The following is a 26,145-nucleotide window of genomic DNA, read 5'->3' on the forward strand; positions in this document are numbered from 1 at the left end:
GGCCGCTCGCCAGGCGGCAACTTCCGGCTCGCCACGGCCCCGCCCCGCCGCGGCCCCGGCTCCGCGCCGGGCCAATGAGGGCGCGGAACCGCAGCCAGGCAGGTAACCCGGCGGCCAATCAGAGCGGCGCTGCGGGAACAGGTGGGCACGGCCAGGCCCCGCCCCCCGCCCCGCTGGCGGCCGCGCCAATCGAGGGCAGGCAGGGAAGGAGGGAGGGAAGCAGGGAAGGAGGGAAGGAGGGAAGGAGGGAGGGGCTGCCCGCGGCACCCGGCCGTGGCGGGGCTGCGCTCCCTGCCCGCCCCCCGACGGCCGCCCTCGCCTGTCCGCCTGTCCGTCCGGCCGGGGCCGCGCCGGGAGGGCTGCGGCGGCCCCGCGGCGAGGCAGGGAGGGAGCGCGGGGGCAGCAGCCATGGCACTCGTGGCTCCGGAGACTCGGAAGTTCACGCGGGCGCTGAGCAAGCCCGGCACGGCGGCCGAGCTGCGGCAGAGCGTCTCCGAGGTGGTGCGCGGCTCCGTCCTCCTGGTGAGTGCGGCTCGGCCCGGGGCCCCGGGGCGGCGGCGGTGTCCCGGGGGGGACGCGGCCCTTCGGTGCCGCGGGGCTGTCACGGCGGCGGGCGGGCCGCGGTCCCCGCGGGCCGAGGTGCGGGCGGGATGCCGGGGAGCCCGGCGGGCACGGCCCCCGCACGCCTCACCTGTGGAGCGAGCCCGGCCTGGGGGCCGGGGGATCTCGAAATAGCGCTGCGAAAGTGATTCTTCATCTCGCTGCTCTCTGCTCTGTTCACAACTGAGATGCGGCTTTTTGTTGTGTCGTGCGGACGGGAGATGAGCGCCGGCAGATGTAACAGGGGTGCTTTAGCGGGTTGTTTATCCCGGCTGTCCTGTGCCCGGCCAGCACATGGCTGCGGCTCTCCCCAGTGCGCAGTACGGCGCGTTCCTTTCATTTAAACTGAAGCTGAAAGTAGATTTGTGTCGATAGTCGTCTAAACCGGGTGTTTTAGTGGAGAGAAGGCTGAGAGGGGATCTCATCATCCGTGCACATAAATATCTCAAAGGTAAGAGGATGATGCCGAACTCTTCAGTGGTGCCCGGTAAAAGGACAAGGAGCAATGGCCATAAACACAGGAATTTCCACCTCAAGATGAGGAAGAACTTCTTTCCGTTGGGGGTGGCAGACCACTGGGACAGGCTGCCCAGGGAGGCCATGGAATTTCCCTCTCTGGAGACATTGGAAACCCACCTGGATGTGTTCCTGTGTCACCTGCTCCAGGTGGCCCTGCCTTGCCTGGGGCTTTGGACTGGGTGATCTCCAGAAGTCCTTTCCAACCCCAGCAATTCTGTGATTTTGTTAGATGCTGTACTGAGGCAGCAGGTGATGACATCTTAAACAGCCTCAGTAAGACTTCTCAGAGTTTCTCTCCTGGCACTCTTATTCATGGTATGCATTTGTTTTCTTTGTGGTTTTGTTATCTCCAAGGGGAATGTTTCAGTAAGCATTTAACTCTGTGAAGGTGGAGAAGTTTGGTGCTGGAATTCCTGATACTGGAGTCTGATCTGTCCTTTGTTCTCTGCTCTTGCTAATGCTAAGTATGATCTTGTCTTTTTTTAAACCTCCTGTTGGGACAGTGTCTTGTAATAGGTGTGTGTTGTGGGAGTAACAAATGCTCTAGCTGTGATTGAAAGACAAACACCTTTCTTCTAAAAAACAATGACTCTAAAGTTGAATTCCTCCTTACTTATCCATGGGCCACAGAATTTATAAAAGACCTAATATACAGGGTTTGGAGTCTACCTGGATGCTGACAGCTTTCCACGAGCTGCTAGCACATATACATGGAGTGAACATCCAAATATGTTTACACTTCTCCAGAGATCAAGTACTTGTTGGGAACTGTGGAAGAAGAGTATATGTGTTTTAAAATATTTTTTGTTTTGGGGGAGCACAAAGGAGATTTAGGTATTTTCATGATATAAATGTTTCTTTTGCAGTTGTCTGCAACCCTACCATTCCCTCCTCCACCTTCAGAATGTTTTTCCTTAGTTCACTTATAACTAGTGTCAGTGAGTTGGAAAATATTTATGTGCATCTTTAATTAATTCAGGTTGACCAAATACATAATAGGGTGATAGGCACTAATATCCCAGGTGTTTTTATGCTGTCACATAAGCATATGTTCTGCATATTCTGCAGAATTTTATGGAGATTAAAGAAGTGGTGTGAAATGGTGTACTGTCTTGATCTTATTCTGGGTAAGGTCTTCATCAGCATTTTAGAAAGCAAAAGGAGTGACTTACCATTCCTGGTGACTTAAAAAGATCAAAAACCTGACATGAATGTTATGTTTGCTTGATGCATGAAGCTGAGTCTCTTCTCACATACAGTCTTGTGCTGAAGTTTACCTTCCTATTTCAGCCATATTTTGCCCTGGCTGCTATGTCTCTCTTACTATAGTGCTGTTCATTTTATTACTGAACTCCAGTGCTCTTGTGCACACACTGTTTAAATAATGAAATAAAAGACTAATAATTGCAGGTTTACATTTACATTTTCTTCCTCCTGTTAATAGACTGTAACTCTTTTTGTTGGACATTGATGTTGTAAAGGAGAAAATTAGGTGGGATAATAGTTTTTTTTGCTATAAAAGACTTAAAAAAAATTGCATCTGTAAGTTTGACAGGTTGACCTGTTTCTTATTTGTTGGAGTTCCTGGGTTTTGTTATCTGAAAAATCTCTTAGGCTGACCTGGTGAAAATACGAGTCTTACCGGTGTTATGGTAGTTGTGGAATACTCAGTTCAGATGTGGGTCTTTAAAGTAAAGGAGACCCACTTTCCTTTCAAAGCTGCCTCTCAAAGCTCTTTGATATAGCACTTTCCCAGGATTTTTTCAACGGAGTTGTCAACAAACTGTCTTGCTTAAAACATAGTTCAGCACTGGTAACTAAAGGATCTTACTGTCATCACTTGCTCATGAGCAGGTGCTGAGGTTTTCCAGTACTGAAAAACTGCTGAAGCTGTTTGCCATTGGGTAGTCTTCCTGTGTAGAATCTGGAGGTAGGAAATAATTAATTTGAACTAGTAGTTCATAGTGGATGATCTGTCCAGATCTTTACAATCAGCTATTGCTTTGGACTGTATATCTCTGCAGCAGAATGTACTGAGCAGTGATGCAAATCATCCAGTCATTTACTTCCAGTAGCAGATAACTGTGAACTACGAATATTTCTGAACTTGAGTAGATTCTTTAAGTTGTTATTGTGGCTGCTGTTTAACAGTTCCATCCATTTTTACAATCAACAATGTATGGCTAGATTAAAAAGGGAAAAGAAAAGCTTTGCACATCTTTAAATGAGGTTTATTAGATCACATTACTGAAATAAGCTTTTTTTTTTTTGTTTTCCATTTTATTATTGTTCTTGAGATTTTATTGATGAAAGAGAGCTGAAAACAGCATGTCAGTAGGATAGCATGGTATATCTTTAGTTTTCAGATTGCTCTTCATTGGATCTAAAAGTCAAAGACTTTCAGCCAGCTGACAGACTAAATAACTTGACTGTGTAGTAAAAAAACATGAAACAGATGCAGTTTGCCAAGCTAGTTTTCATCACAGAATGAAGCAAGCTCTCTTGTCAGCATTTGACATCTCATACATTCTCGCTGTTAGATATAGTTTGCTGAACCAACAAATACAGTTTGGTTGGCTGAAATGAAATCTTGTTATTTGGCAATCAGCTTTTCACTGTGTTGTAAAGCACATAATGCATTTCTTGATTATTTGGATTCAGTTTTTACTATTTTCTGCTTGACAGTGGCATCCTTGCTGAATATCCTCTTGTGCATTGTTGATGTTGTTTTGACTTCAGACTTGTCATGTGACTTAATTTGATGCCTCTGGCCACCCAAACACATTTATGTCTGAGAGGGAAGATTATGGGAATGACAAGTGTGTCTCTTAAACCAGCAATCTTGCCAAGAGGAGTTTTCAATACAGTTTTAGTATTATGCATAATTGAAAGTGATGTCTTTAAGTGATGATGAGTTACTCAAAGCATATTGCATACAATAGTATGTTAATTATAACTCATCTCAGTGACAAAATTACTCTACATTAGGGTTATTTATAATAATATACCTATATTAGAGCTGACATTTAAGGATAATAAGCAATTAAGGTAATGTTTGGCATATGAAATTTGATCTGCTTTTGCCTAGCTGTCAATAAAATGCCTTTATTGAATATGCAGATGATGAAAATGTTTAAATAATGCCAAATAATGCAGTAAAATTTGTTTTCCCCATGTAAAAATTAACATTGTACAGAAGAAACTTGCAATATAGGAAAATAGGATGAAATCTGAGAGATTCCCAAATTGCTCTATACCGTTCTTTTTGATTTGGATCTGTAAAATAGCTTTTGATTATTTAAGGGCTAGAACTGTATCTTAAGACAGTCTTGAGCTTCATACTTAAGTTCAGATACCTGATGGAGCTCTTGAGTTCTAAAACTTTTCCAGAAATTCACCTTTTCAGACATGGTAGAAGATCAGTATATCACAAAGGCAATGCTTGGATCTCCTACTGAGTCTTTGATCTCAAATTCACTGGTATTCTTTCTTTTCTTTATAAGAAAACTTTTGTCAACTTTGTCCTTCCAATCCTGATCTCAACTCCATAAGAAAAGATGGAGAGGTGCACTCTATGCTGTATTATAGCCAAGTTTTAAATACAGTGTTTCTCCAAAAACACAGGGGGGATTATTTAGTATTTATTTTGGGTTGGCATTTTCCTTTCTGATTCCTGTATCATTTCTTATGCTGTGTGCACAGAGGGTTTGTGTGCCTCTCTCCAAAGCAGCTTGTCTGTATGTGATCAACAGAGCATTTGGATCCTCATTAACTCCCAGATTTCAGTTGTGATGTATCTAGAAAACAGGGTCAATTGCTTCCTTTAGGAAAGTAGGAAATCAAAAGTGGTGTGTAATCCTAAAGGGATGAGGGAGGACTGGGACCTTTTAGAGCTGATGGGTACTGAAAAGTAGGAAATATGGATAAAGCTTGAGCTTTCTGCACATGGAATGTGAAATTGTATTCATAAAGAATTTGGAAGCAGCAAATTGTTATGAATGGATGAGTGAAAGCAGGGAGATGAGAACTGACACTCCTGATTTTAAAGGAAAAATTGTTGCTGGCAATGAACATCACCATAACATATTTCAGCTTGTAGGAACGTGCTAAAAACGGTGATGCTAATTCAGTCACTCTGAACTGCTGAACTTTCTTTACTTGGGAGAAAAAGCCTAGTACTTGACCCTAAGAAGTTATTTTAGTTTATGGTATGTACTGCTTACCTTTTGTAACTAAATAAAAACTCTCAGAAACTAGGCTCTTTTTAATAAAGGTGCTAATTTTATTTTTGCAAAGTACAGTATATAAACCTTTTGATTGGATACAAGATAGTAGTTAGAAAACTTATCTCTGGAAAGTCTGATACTGCAAAGAGGACTTATTTGGTATGATAGACATTTCTGTGGTTGTAAAGATTTGGAGGCTAGGCTACAGTACTAAAGTTTCTATTAAGAAATACTATTAAACTTATTTGAATTTTAAAGTTCTTGCTCAGGAAGGCAATTTGAGAGACAAAATACAGGACAGTTGAGTCTCTGTGTGAACAGGTAGACGTTTAAACTTTCAGCAACATTAGATCATTCTTGTAAGCTGCAATTTCTTTCTTTATTATTTTCTGGAAATACTTCTTTCCTGCTAGACAAGGATAATTATGTTTAAGATAGAAGAATAAGTGCATTATAAGTGGTTGTTTCTAATATAGCAAATGTCAGATGTATGTGATGCTGGTTTGGGTTTTCCGTCTTATGCAATACAAGATACCACAGCATACCTTATCTTTCCTCTCTTCCTCCCACTCTTGCCCTTTAATCCTCAATCAGGATGTTTCTATCTCAATGGAAGTAGAACTTATTACACCTACATTTAAACTTGGAGCTTTCACAACTCTATGATTATTATTCTTTTAATATCTTGTGCAATAAACATAAAAGCATATATCTCACTTAAAGTCATTGATTATGCTGCATTATACTTCAATGCAAATGCTTCAAAAAGGTCTGTAACCACTCATCTTGAAAACTAGACCCTTAGTGTAAACTTTTTTCTGTTGCATAGGTGTGAATGCTCAAGTAACTTTTAAGCCTATGTGGTCATTGAGGCCTCTGTGAGTAGTGTATGCCTGAGATTAGATGACCACCAATTTCACCAGATATTTGTAATTTTGAGGTAACTTGCGGATTCTGACGAATTCATGTGGGTCTGCTCTAAAAAATAATGAAAGGTTATTCATAAGTTGTTGAAGCAAATAAGGGGAGTTCAGTTTTCAGAACAGCAGGAAGCTTGATTGTGGCCTCCTGAGAAATGTATAGTCTATATTGCTTTTATTTAAGAATTTTTGCAATTGTTAAAGGTATTTTTATGGCACTGTTTCTTTATGTAGATAAAAGGTGCAATAACATCTTCCTTGCTGGTGTCCAGGAAGCTCTCATTTAGACCTGAAGTTTCTGATGGTGGCTGAAGAACTTACTAATGCATCATGACTATAAAAAAAAGTATTAAAATAATATATATGTAAAACTTCTTCCCTTAGCTAGTGTTTATATTTGATTTTGAAATTGACCAGTCTGAAGTACTTCATTGGACTTGGATACTCCATCATTTTTATGAGATTAAAGACAAATCCATTTTCCCTTGCTCCTCCTTAGATTGTCTGTGTCCATGAAAAGCATTAATTATGTAAGACAGAAAAGTTGCACAAGTAGTCCATGAATTACACAACACTTTTCTCATTGAAGTATTTTTGAAATAACTTATTTCTAAAGGCAAGAAGATACTCCAATAATTCTGGTCATGTAACTTATTCAAGACCTTAATTTAGAAGATAGATAGATAGATAGATAGATTGATTGATTTGTAGAAGGTGGTTTACATTCTGTCTTCATCCAGAGTCACCGATGTCTTTTGCCTCTTAAATTTAATAATTTATGAGATAGTGGTAGGTATTGCATCTTGAGAAAGCTATGGGTTGTTTTTTCTAATTTTATATTTAAGTAAAGTTCTTTTTGTGAGAATGAAAGTGAGTATGTATTATCTCAGAATAGAGATTTCTTCTGGCACTAAAAATGCATTAAATTAGCACACATTAAAAATGAACCCTTTTAACATTATGGACTAGATTTCTTGTATTGAGCAAGGGCTAGAATTTCATTGGTTGGATGGACTCTGCTTTGGAAAAAAAGGTGCTGGATTTTCTGAAGGTCTTCCAAAAGTTGCTTAGAAGCTCTGCACAGGGTTTATGAAGAAAAGTCTCATGGACCACAAATGTTTGGTCAGAGAAATTCAACATCTGTTGCTCATGTTGTCTTCTACTTATGCTCACGTTGTGACTAGTTGGGAGAAATAGCAGCTTTGCTACAGATACAGTAAGAAAATAAAAAGTCTTAATGTGACTGCAAAGAGTGAGGGATGGGATTCTTTGTTAGTGTAAGGATGTATTGTTGCATCTGTTAGAACAGTTTGTCAACTCCTTCCTCATCTGTGCCCACTGAATCAGATATAAGAGGAGGAATGGGAAATCTAGGCTCTGTCTTCTCCATTCTCTGTGTCCAGAGATTCCTGGTAGTTCGAATGAGAGGAAAAATTAGGAAGAAGAAACCAAAAGTCCTTGTTAAAAAGTCTGGGTCTGGCACCTCAGGATGGTGAAACTAACCATTTCATTCTGTAACTAGGGCTCTGTATAAGGCACTGTTACCTTGGGCCTAGTGATGAATATTCAGAATAAAAAAAAAAAGGCAGCTGGAAAGATCTCTCCAAGGGATGGGATGTGAAGGAGTGCCATGGTTCTATCACACAGTCCCAGGTTGCCTGAGCTGGAGGTCGTTTGATCCAACCTTCTGCCTCATGCAGCATCACCTAGAGCTGGTTGCCAAGGCTGTGTCCAAAAAGCTTTTGAGGATCTCCAAGGATGGAGACTCCACAACCTCTCTGGGCAGCCTGTGCCAGTGCTCGGTCACCCTCACAGTGAAGAGTGTTTCCTGATGTTCAGAGGTAACCTGTTCTTGTGTTTCAGGTTGTGCCCATTGCCTCCAGCCCTGTCACTGGGCATCAATGAGCAGCGCCTGGCTCTGTCCTCTTTGCACCCTCCCTGCAGGTATTTATATACATTGATGGGATTCCCCTGAGCCTTCTCCAGGCTGAACAGTCCCAGCTCTCTGATTGTCCTCGTGGGAGGGGTGCTCCAGTTCCTTAATCATCTTTATGGCCCATTGCTGTGCTCTCTCCAGTACATCCAGTACATCAAGCAGATTGCAGGCTGTTTCAGACTGGAGTTCTTGGTGGTGTCAGTGTTAATGGAGGCTTTTTCTGGAATTCTAGTTTTAAACCTCCGGGTCCAGGCCAAGTTTTGGGTTGGGGCCCTCTCTGAATAGAAAGAATAGAAATTTCACTACAGAACCAGCTAGATTTTTTTTTTTTTTCAGCTTGGTAGCTGATGAAAAGGATGCCAGGTAGCTTTAGAACAAAATTTGTAATTCAACCCCTGCAATTGTATTTAAAAAAAAAAAAGTAAAAGAAACCCATGAAAGTTCTGGATCATTTTTCAATCTGAAGACTGGGAGGAGGAAGAAAAAAGTCAGCTGAGACTGCACGTTGCCTAAAAAATCAGATTCACAGTATTTCTGTGGAAAGGTTAAATGCAAAGCAGACCTTGTTTTGTGCAACATTCTCAGTAACGATAGTTCAGAAGGAGTGTCAACTCTTATAATTCTGACCAAATCAAGGAAACATGATTTAGGCAGGTTTTTTTTTTCTCCTAACTGTATTTATAGTACCCATGGAAAATTTCTTCTAGTAACAATTCTAGGAAAGACTACTGGAAAATAAAAAATGTAGGACACCAAATCTACAGAAGTAGTCACTTTTCAAAATGATACCTTACTCTTCTAAACTAATTTAAAGTTTTCAGGGAAGGATGAGTAGAGTTACAGTCCTTACAAGTCAAAATCAAATAGTCCTTTCTGAAGTTTCTTATGCTAAGAAGCGTATTTGTTTATGCAGTGGAAATATCAAGTGACCTCACAAAAAATTAGCTAAGCTACCTAAATATGCTTTAAAACACAACTTTTCCCCAAACCCAAAGAAAACAAGAGAAACAATGCCAAACCACCCAAAGTGAAAAAAAAAAAAAAAACAACCCAAGAAAGGTGAACACATAAATGTAGTCAAAACAAACCTGAGAAGGTGTAATGCTGATCCATAGCTGCTAGAGTTCAGAGAAGCCTGTAATATAGATCCATCAGTGTAAATAAATAATCCTTAGCTGCTGCTTTGTGTACTTCTGGGTGCTTTTTGATACTCAGGTGTAGCTATTGACTTAAAAAGAAATGGCCTGTTGACAGATACTGATCTGGGTTTGGAAATTTGAGGCATAGACAAAACTGTTTTTAGTACTACCAGGTACTCTGTAGGTGGGGAGGTGTTGCTTGTTGAATTCAGAGATAAGACAGAAGCTTGTATTTTGACTACTATAAAATTATTCTCCCAACAGAGTGGGAGAATTCAGAATAGATAATGCTTGCATAATTTGAAGTAGAGAAAGCATTTAAAGATCAGATTACATCAGTGCAGGATGTAATACATTTCACTTGTTATAACACCCAAATAGTAAAGTAGTTAATTTCAGGAGCCTGGAATCCAATGTGGCTGAGTTTATAGACATAAAATTTGGTTTTGGTCTGCAGATCCAGAGCCTCCACTGCCTTTGGATGCTTTGGTTTTGACATGGAGATAGATGATCTTGCTGCCCAACACACAGCTGCCCTTGGTAGGCTGAAGGGAGTGCTAAAACATGAATGAGAAGGTAGATGCTCCACAGAAAGAGCTCGTTTTTTTCCATGGAGAGGTAAATGTCAGTACAATAGTTCTTGTTCTCATTTTAACAGGTTTGTCAAGAACTCAAAAGTCAAATGGAAATAATGTGGGTGTCAACATACAGAAAAGGAGCTTGAGTTCTAAGGTGATGGAAAGGTTGTCATCCATTTTCCAATTTGATTGCATTGACAATATTATTTCACTGTTCTTTAATGTTGTGTAATGGTCTTTATATCCCTTGGTTTCAGAAGAAGTTCTGTTCTTCACTAGGGTGCTGATTCTGACAGAGTCTGCTTGCCCTTCACTTGATGCCTTTCCAAGCTTGTTAGCAGCTGTGGTGGTAAGAGACTACAGCCAGGCAATAGAATGGTACAGAACTGAAGCTTTGTGAAAATAAGATAGGAATAAGATTCTCATGTTTGCTAGTCCAAAAGGGATTTTAAATCTGTGTTGTCCTCAAACGTCAGTGAGTTTAAAAAGAGCATTCAGGTTAATGAGTAGATGACACACATCATAATTATTTGAAGGATGCTATTCTAGTTTCCTTTGGAAATTGTCCTGGGATTGTTGCTTGCCAGGCTTGTTACCACTTTGGTGTTGTATATGGCTTAATATAGTTGCTATATTCATTTCTTCCCGGCCAGAGCATACAACATGATCCAGTAAGCTTTTCCTCACATTAAATATGAGGTTCCTAATAGGAAGAAAAATCAAATAATCCTGCTGTATACAGTCTTGCTGATAAAGTTCAAGGGACAAAGCATCCAGCATAATATTTTGGCAGCAAATCATCTCCTGTAGGGGAAGTTGGAACTTGTTCCTGGCAGAGCTCGGAACAAAGGAAAGGAGAAAGACCTGAACCTGAATGACCTTAGGCAAATTAAAAGTAAAAAAAGGATGTCTGAGCCTGAAGTTTCCTCTGCTCTTACCTCAATACAGTAAGCTTGCTAAAAAAATAGATTTTAATTTTTTCCCTAGTCTTCTGTATTGTTAACCATTATTTATTCCATCATGGTTTCATCTGTGTTTCTAAAATAATATCCTATAATTACTGTCTTGGTTTGTATCTCTCAAATGGTAGTAAAAATTTTCTCTTATAGTTATTGTATCAGTTACTTAAAATCACAGAATAACCACTTCAGCTTCAGAAAGCTGGAAGTTAGGTGACCACTAGATGGAGTCCAGTGAGCATATTTCAATATCAGAAATCCTGTGTTATGGCTTGCAGTATTAAAAAGGGTAGGTGTTTTATGTCTCGTGCTTACCAATAAATCCTCATTTATTCAGTTTAGATTGGCTTGGACAACTTCCCAAAGTTCTTTCAGTTATTCTTATTATGTCTATCCTCAAGGTATATTTAAGTTTGAACTTAAGGCACAGAACTGGCAGATCCCATTGCTCATCTGTGGGTCAAAGTGTATTGTTACTCATGTAAGAATGGACCTGTGAGAAAACTGAACTTTCTGCAGTTCTCAAATACGAAACCTAAAACTATTAGCTAAGATATTTAGCATTTTGCAACTAGCAGGGCTATAAATCTGTGTGCATCTCTCCATAAGCGCCTACCTGTCATATATGTATGTAGGATTTGAAACAGCATTTCTTAGATTGCTTCATTTGTGCCTCCTCACTTCCCTAAATACATAAAAGGCATATTAGACATAAAAAGATACCTTGTCCAGGTAGGACAGATTGCTCCAATTTTCTAAGCATTTCCTTTTACTTTTGATGTAATCTTTGATATTTATGGCATCTTGTATGAATGATAAAATGCCTCTGATCTTCAGCCTGGTGCTGTACTCAGTACTTCTAATGTCATGGTAGCTTTTTGGTTCTGTTGGGTGAAAATCTATTCTTAGGGTGAAGAGTGCACAGATGCTCAGTCAAAATTACTGGGAATTTAACCATGTTGTTCTCAAGACTACCTCCTGGAGTAACTATACCAGCTTTCTTCTGAAGGACAGAATTCTCTTGGAGCTTTTGTCTTTCTCTGTTTCAGTGGTTAGTCTGTGGCTATCTGGTGTACCACCACAGAATCGTGGAAATGCACTGGCTGAAATGCAGATCTCTGGAAATCACTTACTGCAATCTCTTGCTCAAAAAAGATCTGGTTAGAGCAGATTGCTCAGAGGCTGTCACAATGTGGTTTTAATATCCACAAAGGTGGAAATACTTGAATGCCAGTAGCTGTCAGTCTTCATGGTTTAAAAAAAAAAAATCCTTGTATGCAAATGGAATATTCTGTCTGTTTTCTTCTGTTCTGTGACTGTATCCTCAAGAAGAGTCTGGCTCTTCTCTCTAGCTCCCCATTAGGTATTGCAACAGCAATAAGATTTCCTTTTAGCCTTAAGTTAAGGCTGAACTATGCAAGATCTCTTAGATTTTTCTCATACATGAAACACCATGATGGCCCTCCATTAGACTCAGTCCAATATGTCAATATCTTTCTTGTACTGAGGAGCCTGCTCAGCATGTTCAACTTGCTGTTCAACTGGATGTCATCCTTATCCACTCATCCATCCTTGTCCACTGATCCAGACCACATCTAGCTAATTGGGGTACAAGGATGCTATGGGAGACTTTTCCATATTCTTCTTACCATTTTGGAGAGCATATATGAGAGTTTCTAAGGATTATCTGTATTCAAACACATTCTCTGCACTAGTTTTAACAAATCAAGTGCTTAAGAATTTTAAGACAAAATTAAACTCACTGTTGTGGCCACAAAGAAACTTACAGCATAGTTTCTTCTTTATGAAGAAACATTTCTTCTTGAAGAGAATTGCCTGATAAGACTCTTCTATGAAATCTGCATGCAGCAATCATTGTAGAAACAGTTTTTGCAAAAGGAACCAGCACCTGAACTTTCTAGTTCGCTATGAACATTCCTATTAAGTGTGAAGTGTTTTATATACACTTCATTTTACTCTTGCAGGGCTATTGGATCGTCATATCCTTTCTGCAGCACAGCTTTTTCAGGCAGAAGCGAGTATGTTGCTTTTCAAATACTGTCATTGGGTTTTAAGGCACTCCAAAAATGCCAAGTGATGTTGGTTTTCACATCTGGACCGAGGAGGCTTTAGGGCCCCATCTGTGGTGTTCTGAGCCAATATACAGGGAACTGCCAGATGAGAGGTAGTGCTCCATCTACAAATACTGTCATGTTTTGTGAAAAGCAGAATTCAGTCAGGATGTGTTAAGAGCTCTAAGGAACCAGACATTCAGTCATGTCAAGATGGTATTAGTTTGGGCATTTTAAATGTCATGGACAACTTTGTAGGTAAAAATACAAGTACCTGCTTCTGATAGTTCAAAAGATTAAGAATATCTTTGGGTTCTCATGACAGGATTTAGGTGCCTGAATCCTACCTGAAGTATTTTCTCTTGCAGATATGAGGCTGTATCTTTATGAAGTGTTTTCCTTTAGTAGTGGCTTTTCTGAAGACAGAAGAATGATTTTTAGTAACCCATTCAATTGCAAAGTCTCCCTAGTTTGACCTCTATCCTCTTAACTGTTCAGTTTCTGTCTAGGAGTCTCTAAGTTCTCATTTTGATAGTGAGAATTTTATAGGATGAGCTGAAGATTTCATATCAACCCAGGTTGATTCTCTAACCTTCATATATGTTAAACATTGTCAAATGGGAACTTGTAAACATTGTTTAGAACTAATTGCTAACATACATTTAATTTGTACCTGTCATTATGTTTCCTTGGAACTCACTTGATTATCAAAGGATTACTTAACATGTTGGTTTGAAATCCACCAGTTCCCAAATGCAAAGTGATTATTAGTAATTTACTGTAATCAGAGGAGTGGTTAGGCCCTTAAAACAATTTTGGTTTTTGGAAGGAAACTAGAACTTCTTAATCCTTTTCCAAAAGAACATGTCTCAAAAATACATGATTCTGAACAATCTGGAGCTAACACAGCTAAATAATTTCTTTGTCCTCATGGTGCAGTCAGTACAGACTGAATGTAGTATATAGCAGGGAGGAGCTTGTTGTTCCCCATATAAATGAGGGGTTTGGCCTAGGGGTGTAATATTTACAATGCATACTAACACAAATAGCTTGTAAATCTGCATGCTTTCTGCTGCAGGCCTTTTTTCATAAACCAAGAGCAGACAGGCATTAGTGTTGTCTCCTCCCTATAGCCTTATGTTCCTCCCCTCCACTCTCTGCTTTATGGAAAAGGACCTTTCCATAACCCAGGCTCAGCTAAAGGCAGTTTGCAATGAGTAGTTTGCTGCTCCTATATACAGTCTGGGCTTCTTCATATATTGGTTTGTTCTGCTTTGGTATTTTTACCATTGGATTAAGACTTTTACCTACTTTGGGCTGTCTTTTAGCTCTCTTCAATGGGCAAAGTGCTGTCAGACCTTTGTAAGAATTTTTATGGCCTCTCATTTGTCCTGGTTCTGGCCAGGACAGGGTTAATATTTGCAGTAACCAGGAGGGGGCATGGCTCGTTCCCAGAGGTTATTCTCTACCACTTTATGTCATTTTCTGGGGACAGGGGAGAGGGTCTATTGCTGTGGGAGTAGTGTGATGGTGGTTCTGGTATTACCAGGGGTGTGTGGTGAGCAATTGTGTGAATTGTTCACCTCTTTCTTGTACACTGTTATTAGTATTGCTGCTGTTACTGTGTTTTCTTATTGAATGGCTCTTTCCAGTAAATTGTTTCTATCTCAGCCTGTGATCTTTACCTTTTATGCCTCCAGTTCTCTTCTCCAGCCACCCACGTGGTAGAAGAGCAGGGGGCAGTGAATGAGAACCACATGGTTTGGAGTGTTTCAGTGGGAACACTAAATAGGGCAATACCTTTACTAATCCATGACACCATTTCACTTTGAGATGTGATACTGAGGTGAATAATATTGCATTGTGTCACACTGCTGCCTGGATGATCACTGCTTGTGCAGTGTGGTTGCTCATTACTATTGAAGGAATCTCCTTAATGAAGCTGGAAACTTCCACTTTGCACCAAATTAATAAAAAGTCTGCTTGTTGGCAGACTTCTTTGCATTGTATACTATCCAGATTTCTCCTGCTCCCTGTGGTTTCTTCCCACCCCTCATGTCCCTATAATTATTTCCCTTTCAAGCTCTATTTGGACTCACAGTATCAGAGAATAAGCCGAGTTGAATGGGACCCACAAGGATCATCAAGTCTGACTCCTATCCCTACACTGGACCATTTCTGAGAGTCACACCATGTGCCTGAGAGCATTGTCCAAATACTTCTTGAGCTCTGTCAGGTCAGTGCTGTGACCACTGCCCTGGAGAGCCTGTGCCAGTGTCCAACCACCCTGTGGGTGAAGAACATTTTTCTATTATCCAATCTAAACCTCTGCTGACGCACCTTTGGGCCATTCCCTTAGTCCTGTCACTGGTCACCACAGAGAAGAGATTAGTGTCTGCCCCTCCCTTTCCTTTCGGGAGGAAGTTGTTAGACTGTGATGAAGATGATTTTTATGGTGGTGTTACCATTGTGTTGATTCATGTCAGTTTCAGTTGCTGTTTCTGAAATACTTTAGAAACATGCTGCTAAATTTATTCAAAATATAGTTGGAATTAAATTTTCTCTTAATTGGTTTTGAATTAGAACACCTCCCAGGGTCATTTCCAACCTGAGTTAGACTATGGTGTTTGTCCTTTCAAATTAATTTTTTTTGTCTTCCTGTTTCTCTCTAACCTACCTAGTATTTTACAAGTAAGGTAATTTTCTAGATATTTGGGAGAACTGTCTTAGTGCATGATAATTTCTTGTTAGCTGACCTGTTTTTCTCATACTCTCTTAAGGCATAAGCTACTTCTTTTCTTTTTTTTTTTTTTTTTTTCTAAAGGCATTTGCTATTATGAAGTCTTTGAAATGGCATGAAAAACTCTCTAAATATTGCTTCCTTTTAATGATCTCTTAACTTTTGATACCATGTTTGTAGCCTGAACTTTGTCAGGTCTGTGTAATCCTACATTTCAGATGGGAATGAAATGGGCTTCTGCACTAGAAACAGTTGACTTGAATATATTTTTGGGGAATGCCTTCTGTGGTAATTCCCATGACTGTTTTCCCTTGCATGTTTGCAGGGATGTTTTTTATCCAGCCTTAGTGAATGGAGCACTGCATTTCCCTCACTGACCTACTTCTTCTTTTCAAAGAGGGCAGGATAGGTAGGGTGATGTTGCTGTGCAAGGTTCATGGTTATGTATGAAGTATCTGTCCTTCGTAGTAGAATTTATTCTACTAATAAAGCCAAATTCTTCACCATGACCTTCTTTGTTCTCCCTCATGATAAAGCTGTTCATTATTAGCAGAACTGCCTTAAAACAATTGGTATTTCTCCCAATACGAGAAATGGTCTAACTTCTGCCTTTGTGACTATGGGACTGACAGGAACTACTTGGATCACTGTCAAATATTGTTGAGGTTTTGGGTTTTTTTAATTGATGTGTCTGCATGTTATTATTTTATCTAGGTTAGAAATATTATGAGAAGCATATTGACATGTATTAGGTAGGTAGATGTTAGGGAAGAATGCTATTTAGTCTGAAATACTTCTTGTGAAGTATCATTATAGCGTGCAAATATTTCCTTGAGAAGAAAACTTGCATGGGGACAAATCTGTAGCTGACATCTAGAATCTGTTTATTCCCTCCCTTCATGCTTTTAATTTAGCTTGTTTTAACTCCACTGCAACAACTGTGATTTTGTGAGAGCACTTTTTTCATCCAATTTTACAATTTGGTAAGTAAATAGGTAAATATATCTCAGTGCTTTCAGTTTAGCAGAAATATAAAACTCACCAGCACTCTTTCACGGGGTGGTATGGCACTCTTGTGATGTGGATTGGGACAGTTATTTTTTGCAAATTGCTTGCCTTTAAAAGTAGTTTTAAAAATTTAACATTTCTTCTCAGTGTCAGTTAAAGATATTTATGTACTTGTACAACAGATACTGGCGCAATATGCAAACTAGTGTCCTATAGTGATAAATTCAGTCAGTACAGGTGTGAGTCACTATAAAGCCAAGAAATGTATGGATTTTTAATTACATTCTATGTTTTTGTCTTAGAGGTGGATGTTGATCTGAACTAGATAGTATTTTTTCCCCCCTACTTTTATGACTATTGATTATTTGCAATCAAGGACTAATAAATTCAGCTTTTGGCAGGTGGGAACTGACATATAACTTTGCATGTAAACAGGAAAAGGAAAAGTGAAGAGTCTTCAGCTCCCTTGTGGTTTGCCTGAACTGATAATAGCATGCTCTGACATACAGATTTGATTGAAAGAAATATAGCATGCTGGGTTTTTTGCATAGCAGCAGTGATTTAAGAATTTCCCCTTCATATTTTCAGGTTTTTATATTGAAGCTTTTTGTTTCAGATAATCAAAAGCACATATAGGTCAAGTAAAGAAGTGTTTGCCAGTACGAACTCTGTGCTAAGCATTCTGGGAGACTGCTTTCTTGCAGCAGATGAGGATTCTTTGTGGCTGGCAGCAGAAACTGCAGCAGTATCTTTGCAGTTTCCTTTCATCTTTGATTATGTTCTAAGGATCTCTGAATATAGGAGCTCTTTCCATAACCCCTTGGAATGTCTTTTCATCTCTGTGGTGGAGTACAGCACATGCTGAAAGCCTCCTATCTTCTACAGCTGAGGTATCCTTTGCTTTTCATCGCCCTCTGATTTTTTCTCTTCAGCGGCTGGATTTTTGGCAGTATTTGGCTTAAGCAAATAGGATTACATTTCAGTAGCTGATGGTTTCTAGTCGAGGAACATACTAAATGTGGGACATAATGAGGATTGTACAAAGAAATATTTCTGCACAGCACAGGAAAATCACTCGAGTCGAGCAACGGAAGAAGACATTCTGCAAATGCAATCAGGGCTGCTAGAAATGCAAAATTCAACAGATTGGGAATGGGTTGCACGACAAGTGTGATTCTGTTTAAAGGCATTCGTACAGTTTTTGAGAGAAACTGTGGTTATATGTGCAAACAGCAAGGGGAAAACAATGCCCTTGAATACACAGCATTCAGCTTGCCAGATGAAGATTCAGAAATATTGATTCATTCATTCCTGGTAAATAAAAACTTGCTTCATTAATAATTTTATCTACTAATTGAAAGCTAAACTAAAACCAGAATAGCATGTTTATTTAGCATCTGCTATGTACAGGCATGGATATGTATCTTGTCCTGATATTGTAGGATGTTAGTGCATGTCTGTGGCATGTTATGTATGTGTGCATGCAGCTGTAATGTTAAAGCTTAAGATTCATATTCCTTATATAATTTAGATTTGTATTGATAGCTCTGAAGAGTTTCCACTCTAATTGTTGTAGAAGATTGTCTGCTGTTAGATCTTTCTAAACATACTCTTGGAATGTATTTTGCACTTGGACTGAAGAACAACTGATGATTATGTTATTTGAAAAAACTAAGGAAGGCATTGTTGAGGAAACAGTAACCCAGCATTTAAGGTTTATTTTTTTCTTATGGATTTGAGTGTATTTTTTTTCTCTGAAACCATTTAACTCTTCTATTTCTGTTTAACTTACTGAAAGGGATATGGGAGCATTCTAGAAGGAAAAAAAAATGGTTAAAGGGAGCACTAACTGTTTCCTGAACCTGCTTTGCTCTCAAAGGCTTTTTAGATGTTTCCTGATGTAAAGAAACCAGGCTTTAAAGTGAGACTGTGGTCTTTGTACCCCCCAGGTTACTGACGTGTTTGTGGTCAGGTGTATTACATTTAGGCTTGAGGGGGTGGAATTGCAAGAGCTAACTAATGTGCATAGCTTGCTTCACAATTGGGCTAGTTAAGGATTTGAATATTAATTCAAACCAATTTGAGTTTACTTGCTAATTGCTTTGTCACTGTCTCGGCAGTTGGGATAAGAGGGGCGTGGTACACTGAAATAGCTGGACAGATTTTGAGCTTGATATCTTGCTGGCATACCCGTGCTGTGCAATTGCAGCTATGGAAAGTCTCTAGAAATTTCATAAAGCTTTTGTTTCCTTTGTGCTCTTAAGGTCCTTTTTTTTTTTGCTGAATAAATTTTAAGGGAAAAAAAGAGGTGTGTGGTTGCACATATGTGTGAGTCTGTCTATATACACGTGTGTATATGTATGCACACATATATGTATATTTCTCAACATGGATACACACACAAGCTTCTAGGAGAGAACACAGAATAATCTGAACTGTCTTCAGATCCTTAAAATAACTTATAGTATGTATATTACCCTTCATGATAGCATTGCATTTGCTTAATATGGTTTGATATTACAAATAAAATGGCTTCCTCTGGGTATTTAAAGCCTTTTTACACTGTTAGCCATTTTTAAGTTAGTCTCATACAGAATATTAGAAATTTGTTAAATAAATTTTTTAAATTCTGTGTAATGAATACTTTCAATAACTTCAGTAACCTATTGAATTTAAGACCTGACACCCTTATTGGCCTGGAATTCTACATATAGTTGGGCAAGTGAATGAAGAAATACTTCTTTTTTAATGTAATATGACTTAGTGTAACTTAGAGTATGCAGTGAAATTTTTTTGTATATATTTCTTCTTTGTTTCACATGATACTGTTCCAGCAATAATTTTTCTTCAATTAAGTCCTACAGAATTGGTACAAACTGACAAGATTAAGCACAAAATGTGCTTAATCTGCCATTTATAACTGAAGTTCCACATCTGTCTCTTAAAGGGGTTGGATTTTTTCCAACTCCAAAATGTCTGGATGCTTTTAAATAATGGTATTATTTTTCTGAATTTTCCTGTCTGGCTTTGTTAGCTTGGTTTAACTGGAAGTAGTGGATTAAGATAAGGTATTTTCCTGGGAAAAATACCTGAAGGTTGGTTGGGAGGAATGTGCAGAATTGAGGGGTCAGAATGACATCCTGTTCTTTGTACTGGACCAGTGTAGTCCATACAGATAAAGATCAGGGTTTTACGAGAAAAAACCAGGACTTTGTTTAAAGGTCATGCTCTTGATAATCAGAGCTGGCACTGGCTATTGGTTTCTCAGGTGCTGTCTGAGGCTGGGGAGCAGTTGCTACAGACTTGGCCCTGAAGATTGGGAAGTGGGATTCTCTGAAGAATGGGAAGACAGGGAAAGATACTGCAGTCCTAGCAACAGTGACAAGTGATTTTATGGAACTCATAGAAGTATCTAAGACTTCTGTATCTCTTGAATTACATGATGTCTGTACTCCCTGTTATGAAAGCTAGCTTGTCTAGCTCTTTCCTTTCCAAAGTAGTGGTTTTCAGGGGGAGAAATCATGTTGCTCCTCACCAGGAAGCTGCATTGAGGCAAAAGCTCCAGGAACCTCATCTTTGAAGAGAACCTGTACAGCCAAGACCAAAAGAGTGACACCAAAAGCAGTGTTGCTTGCTTGTGTTGTTTTTTATTTTGGTGATTGTTGCAACAGATGCAGGTGGGTGTGTGGTTTCACCTCTTTGTTTGTGCAGTAACACATACCTGAGCTGCAATGTCTTAGCTTAGCCTATTTGGCTGTACCTCCTGTCAGGTCTATTTAGCCACTTGGGATCAAATATCTCCTGATACAGAGCTATTGTCAAAACACCAGCGAATTTCAGGGAGTCCTTTCATTTAACAACACACTAATCCTATTGTAAAAATAAGTGTTGAAAACCTGAAAGTTTCCAGTGAATAAGAAACTCTCAGGAAGTAGCTTCCCTTGAAGGAAAAATCACCTCCTCTGAGAAGAAAGGAGGCAGAGGCAGTTGATTTAACATGTTTTTCTTATTTACCCTTTAGCCCAGATGTCAGGAGGTTAATAGTGTTTTATCTTAAGAGAGCCTCCTCTTTTGATTGCTTGAAGGAAAGATAAAGCCCATGTGAGAATGTCTTCTCAGGAGTACAGTTTATTTCTGTCCATCTCATGTCATTCAAACTTGCAATGAAAATGCTGTATCTTAGCTTCAGGAACATTTCTAACCTATCACTTTGTATTGCTTAGAACAAGGGATCTCTTAGCATCTTTAGGTCCAGATGGATGAAGATCTTTATTTAATAAAAGATTATACATTTGGTTTGAGATGCTGTTAAAACTTACATCAAAATTAATGAAATTATATTTTCCCCAAATGCCCGTCTTGGGCGTATTTATTTTTGGCAAGTGTTGAGAAAACATTTTAATTTGCTTAATTTTGTAGTAACTTGTAGGATAAAGTTTCAGAATACTAGCTTGGATGCTTGTCTACTTTACTTATTTTGTCTAAATTTTACTGTAATTTTAAAAAAATTAATTTTCAAAATGATATTGCATGTTATTTCTTTTTATATTAAAATTAATTTAATTTTTTAAAATCACTGTATAGGCAAACATCTCAGAGTCAAATGTTATTGTAAAAGTTAGGTCCAAAACAGCTGTTTTGGGTGATTGACAGAGGTGGAAAATGAGCAAGGATGAATGATGTGGTGATATTAGAACTGGCAAAATTTAAAAAGTTTGAGGCTTGCTAACAAGCCCCTTGAAGTATTCAGTGATGGAAGAAGCTGGAGTGAGTGGGCTACCAGCACCCATAAGAGCTAGAAAAGTCTGAAGTGAGACAGACTGAGCTGAAGGACATTAGCTTTTTTAATATATTTGTCTGAAAATTGCAGAAAACAACTCCTTTTTTTCCATGCTTGAAATGCTTTCTGCTCAGTTTGCTTCTAATGGCCCATTTGGTGCTGCCATTTCTCTCATTAAGCTTTAGAAACTTGCAGTTTGGTAAATGTACTTAAGGTAGTATGATAGCTGTAGGTTGTGCAAGATGAGGCCTAATAATTTTAAGTAGTCTTTAAATTTGTTACCCCTGATGTGGCAAATATCTGTTACCTGAATTGCACTTAGACAATTTCTGAGAAGAAATGCAGGGCATTTTGAAATAGTACGTGGACAGCTTTTAATATGGTAGATTTAGGTGTTGGCTGGAAACAGAACCTGCTACATTTTAGTAGCTGCAGTGTCTTAGTCTGTATCACCAATTGACTTGACAGCAGCGTCATCGTTAGGTGTTCCTGAGTTTTTTGGTGACTGCTTTTCCTGTGCTGCTCATGAGTCATTTGGTTTATTAATAAACTGTGACATCTTTAACATACACCAAAGTCTGGGCATGTGGGAAGATTGGCTAATGACAGCAGTGAGCTACATCATTCTGGAAATAACTCCACAGAAGACATTCAAGTGGCAGATATTTTAATTTCAACATAAACTATATATGTATAAATTTTAAAAAAGATTCTTCTTCATTTAATATGTGTTGTATCTTAAATAAACCTTAAAGCCTTAATTTACTCAACAGCTTATTATTAAGGTGTGTTCTTGCTGTCTGAATTTGCAAATTAGTATCAACTTGTTTATATGAAGTAGAAAGGTTTGGTAGAAATAAAGTAGAAATATAAAAAAGGAGAGAGTTCTAAGGAAGTAATTGTGCTGAGTAAGTGGAAGTTGTTTTATTTAATATGCCCAAACAGCTTATGCAGCAATTCTGTGATGGTGTGCAGACAATTTGTACGGGTTAGTCTGTGTTACACTCCCATAACTTGCTTCAACTTGTAACTGTATTATGAGTGGCTTTTATTCATCAGCAACAGGACCATTAGGGTTCATTAGGCCTCTTAATGAGGAAGAAACAGATATGTATGAGTACAGCATCTAACTGTGGCATGGGGTTTTTTTCATGGGTCACTTGAATTACAGCACTTATTTTATCTCCTTTCATCTCCTTATACTGCTCTGGCTGAATAAAAACCTGGCGTCTGATGTGCTGAGTTGTAGTTTTGGCTAAATCTCTTAATGGTTTCTGTAGATTTCTTTTGTTTTGACCTTTCATTAGATTCCTTTGGGAAGAATGCTCGAATGTCCATCCCTCTGCCCTCTTAGCAGGGGAAATTGCAGCACATATTCACCAAGCACGTAGTGCCTACATCAAATACAAGTCTTTGAAAGATGCATGAGAGGACTATCAGAAACAGATTGTCAGGCACTCAGTACACTGGCATGCAGAAAATAAGATCAAGCATTTTATCTTCAGGAAAAAAGTCTTTAGGTCTGGGGATAAAATCAGGATAGTTGGTCAAGTCTACATGTGTAAACCATTGTTCATCCATGACAATATATATTGGACTAACACAGAAAGATATCCAACTAAAAAATATGGCACCAATTTACATCCAGGTGGAAAACATATTCCCTTTGAATGTAGCAGAAGGCTATCCTGTGATGAAAGAATTCAAAAGGTGTGGGGCTAAAAAAACCCCAAAGAACAACACAACCCCATCAAACAGACAAAAAATCCCCAAACAAAAAAAACCAAACCACCCTGAAAACCTCATTAAAAAAAAAAAAAAACAAAAACAACTCCTGTAACCCCCCTATAAAGTTTTATATGGATTTAAGGAATAATAAAAAGAAGCTTCTGTGGTGGAGAAGCTGCACAGGTGGGGCTTTTAAGACTAGAGTCTAGACTTAATGAGCATATGGAAAGGAGAGCACATCTCTGCTCCTCTTTCTCAATTAATACTTCTATCCACTTGCTTTAGGAACAGCCTGAAGTGCTCATTTGACTCATCTATAGATGTAGGTACCCTATTCTGTCATGAAATTAAATGCAATTAAAATAAATCATAGAATCATGGACTTGTTTGATTTGGAAGGGACACCTTCCACTAGCAGGTTGTTCAGAGCCCCATCCAACCTGGCCTTGAACACCTCCAGGCGTGGAGCATCCAAACTTGTCTGGGCAACCTGTGCCAGTGCCTCACCAGCCTCGCATTAGTGAATTTCTTACTAATACCTCATCTAAACCAACCCTCCAGTTTAAAACATATTCCTCCTTGTCCAGTCTCTACAGGCTCTTGTAAAAAGTCCCTCTCCAGCTCTGTCACTGGCCCTGTTTAGGTACTGGAGGGCTGCTCTAAGGTCTCCCCAGAGCCTTCTCTTCTCCAGGCTGAACAATCTGAGCTCTCTAAGTCTGTCAGAGAGGTGCTTCAGCACTGTGGCCTCCTCTGGACCCACTCAACAGGTGGATCTTATGCTGGAGAGCAAAGCTGGGAGCCACCTGCTAACTTGCAATGTTCTTAAAACTCTTGGGTGTGAAGTCAGACATTTCTGTATTTCAGTTGAGCCGCAAACTAAAGTGTACTCTTACTTCAGCCCAAGGGGAGAGGTGAATTAACATTCTCCTCTAGGAGCAAATTGTTCTTGGAAAAAGTCATGTAAGATTGGTGATACACAGTGGGAAGCCCCCCCCCACTACCCCCAAGATTGCTTTGCACAGAACTACTTCCATTTGAGAGAGCTTCAGAATTGGGGGATTGATCCACTTTTTGTGTGTTTGTTCTGTCCTGTTCGTTTCTGATAGTCATGAGGTCCTGTCCAGTTAGGAAAAAAGCCATCTTTAGTCCAATACTGTTCTCACAGTCAGTCTGCTGTGTATGTTCTGTCTGTGAGGACATATGTCAGAATGTAGTTAATTCAGAAGTACAGTTTTAGTCTTGAAGTCTCCTATATTAAACTCTACTTTTTTTTTTTTTTTTTTTTTTTTTTTTTTTTTTTCCTGGGACCTTAAGGACTGGTTTTGCCTGAAAACAGATTCCTGCTAAGATGGCATGAAATTAATTAATTGCATCACAAGTTTATGCTTCATAGATAAGGGTATGCAGATGTGTGACATGGACAAAAGTTAATCTCTATTTTGTTTAGCTCTACTGTGATTTTACACTTGTTTTGGTTTTTATTTGTCACAGTGTAAGAGTGTCCAAACAAAGCTACTGTATAATGAGATATGCCATATTTGTGTTGACAACTTTAGCCAAATTCTTATTCTGTGAAATAAAGCTTTTAAAAAGTGCATGGTGCAGAATCACTATGGATCCAATTGAGATTAATCCTTTAAACTTATACTGCTACTAAAAGAAAGGGCTTTTTATTCCAGCTTCTTGAATGGTAGTACAGACCTGTACATTGGTGTTACCTTTTCTCGTTGATGCAACCTACTCATGATTGAGATCTCTTCTGTGTAGTATCTCAGCATCTCTGTCCTATCCAGGCTACTTAACTTTCCCCCTAATAATAGCGTTTTGAGAGTAATTTTACCTGCAATGCAAAATTTAAGATTGTATCATTCATACTGATTTAGAGATACCTCTACAAAGAGGGCTTGTTGTTCTCCCTGTTACAAAATAGGCTTATTTCTTGCTTTGCCAAAGAAAGTGAAAAGTTGCGTAATGTGTAGCACGCTCATATCTGTGTCTTACACATTTTCTTTTCTCATCCCTGTTTCCAGTTGAGAATGTTCTGCTTATTGGTGGGACTGCAAATTACATGTTTGCAGGGTTTGCCACAGAAGGAGTCTTCCTGAGTTTTATATGACTTTTTCTGTTTCATCTAAGTGTAGCATGGCAGGGAATTGCCAGGTGAATTGCATGCTGCATTCCATCTGCTATCAGCCTTTTTCTTGAACTTGTGAATATGTTCTTCCAGGGAAGCGCTTATCTGCTGGTCACTTGTGAAACTTGGCAGCATTAAGATATGTATAGCTGCAACACTGAATCTTCCAGTGACTTGTGAAATGTTAGCCTTGAATACAGCTGCAAGGCAGGCTGCCAAGTGTGGGAAGGCAGTGCTGGAATATCTTGTACTAATACAGATGAGAGCAAGAAGTACTGGCTTTTCATGGTCCTTGTCACCCCGCTAAAGTGGGTCCATATTTTCAGATGAGCTACTGTCTTAAAAATCCACCCCAAACTAGAAACCAACCAAGCAAAAGAAACCTACCCCCAAAGCCCTATCAAAACAAAGCACCAACCCCCCTCCAGTTATCCATCTTTCTCATTTTTGAATTACTTTTTAAGAGATCCTGTGAGTTGCCAGGAAATTCAGAGCCACAAAGTAGAGAGTGTAGCCACAGAGCAGAGAACAGGTGTAGGGTTTAAGCAAATTATAGCAAATCCATCTCTTTTCCCATATACAGGACATGCAAACCTACAGTAATATTATTGCTTTTCTTGCTCCCCCCCGCCTCCACCGGCTGCCATAGGTTAAGAACAGTTCTTTCCCTAGAACAGCTTACAGAGGCAAGTTTGATGGCTGTAATTATAGCTAGTAGGTTTAGTGATCTTGATGCAGACTTTAAGTAGGACTTGAAGCAAAAGTAGGGCCATCAAACCAAACTACTCAGATTTTAGGTTATTGCT

General features: G+C 39.2%; 1 protein-coding gene across 5 annotated transcripts in view; it reads left to right on the forward strand.

Annotated features, from left to right (window-relative positions):
• Nucleotides 1–485: 485 nt before the first annotated feature.
• Nucleotides 486–26,145, forward strand: part of DOCK9 (dedicator of cytokinesis 9) — a gene marked incomplete at its 5' end in the record, with an annotated part of 111,962 nt that continues 86,302 nt past the window's right edge. For 4 of the 5 annotated variants that reach the window (XM_083881767.1, XM_083881762.1, XM_083881764.1 and 1 more), the window contains one exon: nucleotides 17,850–18,011. In XM_083881767.1, coding sequence (XP_083737893.1) covers nucleotides 17,850–18,011 — 162 coding nt within the window. Of the gene's footprint in view, nucleotides 523–17,849; nucleotides 18,012–26,145 lie in introns of those variants that run through there. The other variant, XM_083881766.1, reaches the window with a different exon arrangement.

Source organism: Zosterops lateralis (genome assembly GCF_965231275.1).
Source record: "Zosterops lateralis genome assembly, chromosome: 2".
Taxonomy (NCBI): domain Eukaryota; kingdom Metazoa; phylum Chordata; class Aves; order Passeriformes; family Zosteropidae; genus Zosterops; species Zosterops lateralis.